The sequence below is a fragment of the Carassius auratus genome, unplaced genomic scaffold (genome assembly GCF_003368295.1).
Source record: "Carassius auratus strain Wakin unplaced genomic scaffold, ASM336829v1 scaf_tig00217163, whole genome shotgun sequence".
NCBI classification, from domain to species: Eukaryota; Metazoa; Chordata; class Actinopteri; order Cypriniformes; family Cyprinidae; genus Carassius; species Carassius auratus.
The window spans coordinates 77,230-84,721 of NW_020528924.1; the positions used below are offsets into that span (position 1 = coordinate 77,230).

General features: G+C 39.1%; 1 protein-coding gene across 1 annotated transcript; it reads left to right on the forward strand.

The window, feature by feature from the left end:
• The first annotated feature begins 4,278 nt into the window (after positions 1 to 4,278).
• LOC113100080 (desmin-like) lies at positions 4,279 to 7,055 on the forward strand. Its single transcript, XM_026264952.1, has 9 exons — positions 4,279 to 4,566; positions 4,798 to 4,917; positions 5,009 to 5,104; positions 5,186 to 5,320; positions 5,709 to 5,819; positions 5,986 to 6,096; positions 6,198 to 6,322; positions 6,482 to 6,775; positions 6,868 to 7,055. The coding sequence occupies exons 1-9, from the start codon at positions 4,279 to 4,281 to the stop codon at positions 6,953 to 6,955; spliced, it is 1,368 nt and encodes a 455-aa protein (XP_026120737.1). The 3' UTR covers positions 6,956 to 7,055.
• The last annotated feature ends 437 nt before the right edge of the window (positions 7,056 to 7,492 follow it).

Genomic DNA, 7,492 nt, shown 5'->3' on the forward strand with positions numbered 1-7,492 from the left:
CTTCACTAAATATAAAAATCTGATGTACATATCTGTTATTTAGTGAGATAAAACACACACACACAAAATATATATACATAAAACAGAGTTGGAAAAAGATTCACACCCCTCCTAAACATGACTTGTAAACTCAATCAGGTGTAGCTAATCAACTTTTCACAGACTTTCAGCTGTGGTCATTTTGAATAGCTCAGCGTGAAAAGAGCTTTCCTGGAGCATTTCAGTCCTTGGCACAATTCAGGAGATGTATAGAAAAAAAAATTAAAAGGCTTTATCAATGTCTAGAAGCACAATGAAATGTTATTAAGAAGTGGAAGGTATCTGATACAACACAGACCCTGCCTGGATCAGGATGTTGCTGCAAACTGGATGAAAGGCCTACAGCAACTCTGAAGCAGTTGCAGGAATATGACAAAGAGTGGTCATTGTGTGCATTTGCCAACAGTATCACAAATTCTCCACAAATGTGGCTTGTATGGGAGGGCTGAAAAAAAAAAGCCACTCCTCAAGAAAGGCAGCATGTAGTCACGACTGAGCTTGACGTACCTTGAAGATTCTGAGGCAGATGAGACTAAAATGTAAATTTATTTGAGATTAACACCAAACATTATGTCTGGTGGAAATCCAATACAGCTCACCATCCAAATAACCGCATTCCTACAGTAACACGCACACGCACAACCATTTCTAGGGTTTACAAAGAATGCTGTGAAAAGGGAAGAACATCCAGTTTGCGGCAGTCTTGTGGGTGAAAATGCCTTGTTGATACTAGAGGTCAGAGGAGAATGGGCCGACTGATTCAAGCTGATAGAAGAGCAACTTTGACTGAATTAACCACTCTTTACAACCGAGGTATGCAGCAAAGCATTTGTGAAGCCACAACACGCACAAACTTGAGACGGATGGGCTACAACAGCAGAAGACCCCACCGGGTACCACTCATCTCCACTGCAAATAGGAAAAGAGGCTACAGTTTGCACGAGCTCACCAAAATTGGACAGATGAAGACTGGAAAAATGTTGCCTGGTCTGATGAGTCTCGATTTCTGTTGAGACATTCAGATAGTAGGGTCAGAATATGGCGTAAACAGAATGAGAACATGAATCCATCATGCCTTTTTACCACTGTGCAGGCTGGTGGTGGTAAAGTAATGGTGTGGGGGATGTTTTCTTGGCACACTTTAGGACCCTTAGTGCCAACTGGGCATCGTTTAAATGCCACGGCCTACCTGAGCATTGTTTCTGACCATGTCCATCCCTTTATGACCACCATGTACCCATCCTCTGATGACTACTTCCAGCCGGTTAATGTACCATGTCACAAAGCTCGAATCATTTCAAATTGGTATCTTGAACATGACAATGAGTTCACTGTACTAAAATGGCCCCCACATTCACCAGATCTCAACCCAATAGAACATCTTTGAGATGTGGTGGAACAGGAGCTTCGTGCCCTGGATGTGCATCCCACAAATCTCCCTAAACTGCAAGATGCTATCGTATCAATATGGGCCAACATTTCTAAAAGAATGCTTTCAGCACCTTGTTGAATCAGTGCCATGTAGAATTAAGGCAGTTCTGAAGGCGAAAGGGCGTCAAACACAGCATTAGTATGGTGTTCCTAATAATCATTTAGGTGAGTGTGTGTGTGTGTGTGTGTGTGTATATATATATATATATATATATATATATATATATATATATATATATATAACAAAAACATTAAGCAGGACCACTTTGCTATCACAGGACTAAATTACATTTTAAACCTTTAATGATATTGTAAAAGTTCAACAGTTTCAACCATAGAAATTAGACCTTTCCTGCCATATATCATCTGGTTGGCAATTCATAAGTCTTTGTTATTTACTTACACATGTTTCAGGATAATCTGTGACTAATGGCAACAAGAGCTGTACATGGAACTGTCATTATATAATCATCTCAGAAAACAAAATGTACAAAATCTGTTACTGGGTCAGTAAACTTTTGTCCTTTGTTTAGTCCTGAAGGTATCTATTAGGTACTAATATAAATCCTAAAGTGTACATATTAATACCATCCCAGTATTTTCACCATTTTATTTTCTGGGAATGAACTGTTAGTCTTAGTAGTAATATTAATCTTTGAGCCATATGTATGATTATAAGAATTATGTGTACAATTGCAATTAATGTGGATGTGACAAAGCTGTCTCTCACTGATTAATCTGAAATTTAGAAAATTGATTTAAATTTAAGTCATGCAGCAAAGTAGACAACAGTGGCTTATTATTGCCAATAAGAGGCTAGTCTATTGTCTTTACCAATGCTGTCATAGTTTTTTTTCTGAGCACTGCTATAGGGATGAGTGACTAATGTACTGTAATTGAATGAGATAGCAGGAATAAAATAACGCCTTAGCGTTTGAGCTCATTTAGCCACTGTTCACATCTCCGAGAGATGCAGACCCAGCCTTTCTCCCACATGCCTGGCAAATCTTAGATAGTCAGAAAGAAATCTCATAAACCATATTCAGTGAGAAAAAAATAAAATAAATAAATAATAATAATAATTTAAAAACAATTATGTAATGCTTTAAGATTAGACTTATAATTCAGCTGAAACTGATCAAATCTGCACCATTTTTAAGAAGAACAAATGCTGTTCTTTAGATCCTGAAGAGACTACAAGGACTGTTGTAATTCCCACTTAAATCCTTTAGTCGTTTCAAGTGTGAATCCCAGACAGGCAATAGAAAAACACTAGTTAATTCCCTTTGCATTTCTCATTTTTACACATTCTGCCATGTAAATTGTGTTTTTTTTTTTTGTGACATTAGTGTCATCTCTCACATATCAGTAGCCCTCTGCACTGATTGACCTTGTGACATTATTCCTTGCCCTGTCTAGAAGCTTGTGTAATTAAATCCCTACATATCAAACCACATCACATCACAACTGCACCTCCAGACTAATGGAGTCTTGTCTCATAATTTACCCCTCCTTTCAACACCTCTCAAGACCACGACAGATGTTTGAGTGACAGGCCCAATTCTTGATGGTGCAGAGGCTCAACATTCCCATAGCATTAACTCATGTTTATAGCGGAGTATAAAATGCCTGGATCTCTGGGAGTCTGAATTTGTGAGCAGAACTTTCACAAGGAAAATTAACCCAATAAAGCTTTAAAGTTTAGCTACTGATCCACGATGAGTCGCAGCCCAGAAAGGATCTCATCCTATCGCCGCCATTTCGAGGATGCAAGCACCTCCTCTTACCAGGTGAGAGTCAGCAGCCCTTCTCCCGTCAGACGGGATGTCGGGAGGTGCCGTTCAGCCAGCTACACCCGTAAAGCCAGTGCTGTCAGCAGCAGCATGGCAGTGGGCCGGAGGACCATCTCATCCTCACGCAGTCAGCCCCTCATGACCGGGTAAGCATCACCCATCCTGCATGCACAGATAAATAAAGAAACAATGCAGAACATCATCACATACATTAGACTAAATGCAATTTGTTGAATATATATATATATATATATATATATATATATATATATATATATATATATATATATATAGTTAAACTAAGGAATTATTTAAAGATATTTAAAAATATTCAAACATTTACCCATATATTTAATCATAAACAATTCGTATAAAATTAATAAAAGAGTATAGTATAAAACTTTTATACTAAATATTAGTTTTTTTATTATTAAAGAAATGCATATGCATAAAATCACACATGGCCTCTAGGAAACTCGAGCGCTCTCAGTGTGTGACCTAACAAAACCCAAAGTGGCAAATAATTGCATCTTCGCCAAATCAGCCACACGTTACCTTTCATTCACTTCTCAGCTAATGGCGTTTTACCTCCGGAATTCACGTTGTGAAAAAAATCTAATTTAATTGCAGTGTCGGAATGAGAGCCATCTGTCTTAGCGGAGGGGGTCCAGGGGTCGATCTCGACCAGGCTGCTGCAGAAAACCGTGAATTCCTGAACACACGAACCAGTGAGAGACAAGAGATGATATTGCTCAACGATCGACTGGCAGCATACATAGAGAAGGCAAGTGCACTCACACTAAATTATTATGCCCTTGGTGCACATTTAAAACACTGGATGCGATTAGATCACAATGTCAGTGATGTCATAGCCTACTTTATGAATAGCCTATAGCCTACTGTAATTAATGTAAAAAAAACTAACAAAAATGCAATAATTTTAAAGTGCTCTTGGAAACAAGCCTCACTTTTAGAGGCATCTTAGGCAGCGCTTGTCTGATTTTGCCACGCTTGAATGCGTCGCGCGCACTGGCAGTGTGGAAATGCCACCGCTGGCTCGCGAGATAAAGCGCATTATTCGCACTTCTGTGAGCGTACAGACAGAGCACATGACGCGCATACTGTGTTTTCTTATTCTCCTGTCGCAACAAAGGTCCGATCGCTGGAGCAGCAAAACAAGTTGTTGGAGACGGAAATCGAGGCCCTAAAGAATCGATACTTAAAGCCCACCGGCCTCCGCCTGCTGTACGAGGAGCAACTCCAGGAGCTGAAGAGGCTGGCGGAGCAGATGAGGATACAGCGGGTAATAGCGATGGTTGTCTGAGGGATCCTTCGACAGATCTTAAGAATCAGTCTACAATATAATATGAAAACACTTTAACGTCTATTTGTAAAATAATTACATTAATGATTTATAAATATATTTATGCTACACTAGCCTATTTTAAGACTTTTCTAAGGTATTGAGGAGAAAATGGCATCAGACTTAGACAGGCTATGCATGACAATATCTCTAATTAGTCTACTTTTAAAGGACCTCGCTATCGCTGCAAAGGACGCTATGGCGGGTCAGCTGGAGATGATTAAGGTGAAATATGAGGAGGCCGTAGAGATGAGGAAGAAAGCCGAGCTTGATATTGAAGCCTTCCGTCCGGTATGATTACTTTCAAATTGTCTTATAACGTTTAGTTTAAGGCGATAAGCAGAAAAAAAAGTGTTGAAATGAACATCTTTTATCTTCTCAGGATGTTGACGCCGCCACCGCCGCGCGCATTGCTTTGGCGAAGCAGCTAGAAAACCTGGAGGTGGAACTAGAATTCCTTCGAAGAGTACACAAAGAGGTAATTAAAAACAAAATAATTACATTGTCCTTCGTAAATAAAAAGCTAAATCTTTTCGTTTTCAAAACTGCACGTTTTCAGGAAATCGAAGAGCTTATGAAACAGATATATGCGGCCCACGCCACAGCAGCAGACGCCTACAGCCTCCCAGACCTCTCCAGCGCCATCAAGCAGATCCAGCTCCAGTATGATGATATTGCCGCGAAGAACTTACAGGTGAAGATTTTACATAATAAGTCATTTAACAATGTTTGAAGTTTTCTTAATATTATTATTTGTTTTGAGTTTAAATGTCTCTTTGTAAATGGAAAAGTTTAAAATAAAATGTAATTATTTTATCATTTTATTAGGCTATTTAGATTTTTGAGGGCAAGTTAGTTTGAAAAAACTTTTTTTTCTTAATTCACACAGTTATAAACAATTTCTAAGACTTTTATATAAAGCACAAATATGGGAATTTCCCATCCCATATTTATGCTTCAAAAAGCAAAAAAACGAAAAAAAAACAAAACAAATAAAAATAAATAAATCACTGAGTCATGTTTAAACAAAATGTTACAAGCCTCCCTGGACTTCATATTAACAAAATATATTTTTTCTGCAGGAAATGGACTCTTGGTACAAAAGCAAATTTGATGATCTCAACAACAAATCGTCAAAACATGTTGACAAGGTGCGAAGCGTACGAGAGGAAATTGTAACTGCGAAGAAGGACGTAAGTATTAGTGATCATTCTTAACACGATTAAATTGGGTAAAAAATCTCTGACATGTTCATTTTATATGATAAACAACAGTAAAAATAACATAATATTAAAAATTATTACAGCATAACATTCATTCATTGTTTCCTTTTGTTTGAAATATTCTGCACATTACTAGATTCAAAATAAGGAGCGTGATTTGGACTCTTTGAAAACCAAAAATGAGGCTTTGGAAGCACAGATCCGTGAGACTCAAGAAAAGTACAGAAAAGAACTGGAAGAACTCCAGGTGAGAAACCAAGTCACATATAATCATGCTTTGGCCCTACAAAGTAAAATCAGAAAAGGAATCTGAGGATAAACAGGGTTATTTATTTATTTATTTTTCAGGCAAGAATTGAGGCCTTGCAGCTTGAGTTGAAATCCTCCAAACAAAGGACAGCAATGCTCCTACGTGAATACCAAGACCTACTTAATGTGAAGATGGCCCTCGAGATTGAAATTACCACATACAGGTAGATTTTAGATACTTGAAATACTGTTTAAATCCAAACAAATACCAAGAACTCCCCAAAAAAAATTAGTTTTCAGGTTTAAAACATACCAGAATTTAAATTTTTTTTTCAAAACGTGCCACTTTCATCAATCCTTCCTTCAAAATTTGTTGTTCACAGGAAGCTCATTGAGGGTGAAGACTCTCGTATTACTTCTGTGATGCAGAGCATGCAAACCATGTCCCTCATGAGTGGCAGCATAAGTGTTCACAGTGCTGGAGCCGCAGGTGTTGCAGGAATTGTTGATAAAGTTGGTGGAGGTCCTGATGGTGGTGCTGCCTCAGGTCTTGGAGGTGGTAATGGCGGAGGTCTTCTTAATGGCATCACCAGTGGGGTTGGCGGCCCAGGCACCACTGTTGACTACACTCAAGAGCAGGCTGTGGAGAAGACCGAGAGGAAGACTGTGCTTATCAGGTATCATTCAAAATTAAGCTTTCTGTCTTTCAGTTTCATTCCAGGCCACTTAGATCCTGCATTGATCTGTATGATCTTGCTTTCTCCCACAGAACCGTTAAAACTGAGGACGACACTCTGGAGAGCAACACACAGGAGAAATCTTATTCCATCTCTGGAGCAGCAGATGATGAAGAGTAGTGGTGTTTTCTGCTCACCAATCATGCCTTCAGATGTGTGTGCCTTACAAACCAGAAATCAGCTTGAGTCTTGCAATGCTTGTCCACTACTGGAAATAAAGCTTTGAACATTACATTTTTTGAGGGTTTTGTTACTCCATTGTTTGTGCTAAAATCTACAACAACAACAGGTGTAACATTCAGGGCACATTATGATTGTGTTGGAGACAGGTGATGAGGAAACAACAGACAGGAAAACAACTTAGGATAAAGGCAGGAAGTGTGACTGTGTCACTCCACGCTCAGTGTATCACCTCGATTCTTTGGCCAAAGGGGAATCCCATGCAAACTGTCATAAGGATGGTACTGCCACAACATGAAGTCACACTCACTGTATGGCCCCATTCTATCACAATCTGCCCTCCTCGTCTGCATCTGATCCATCCTGATCGGTTCACACTGGAACACGCCAAACACTAGAACTGTCTGGAAGTGTGAGAGACGTGCAGTGGAGTACCTGAGCATAGAACTACAGAAGCCAGACACTGAGCATGTGACA

Bases quoted from the DNA above. Each gene is read 5' to 3' on its own strand.
- LOC113100080 (XM_026264952.1), top strand. From the start codon at position 4,279: ATGCGTCGCGCGCACTGGCAGTGTGGAAATGCCACCGCTGGCTCGCGA. The intron at 4,918-5,008 runs GTATGATTACTT...TTATCTTCTCAG, and splicing joins ATATTGAAGCCTTCCGTCCG to GATGTTGACGCCGCCACCGC. The intron at 6,323-6,481 runs GTAGATTTTAGA...TGTTGTTCACAG, and splicing joins ATTGAAATTACCACATACAG to GAAGCTCATTGAGGGTGAAG.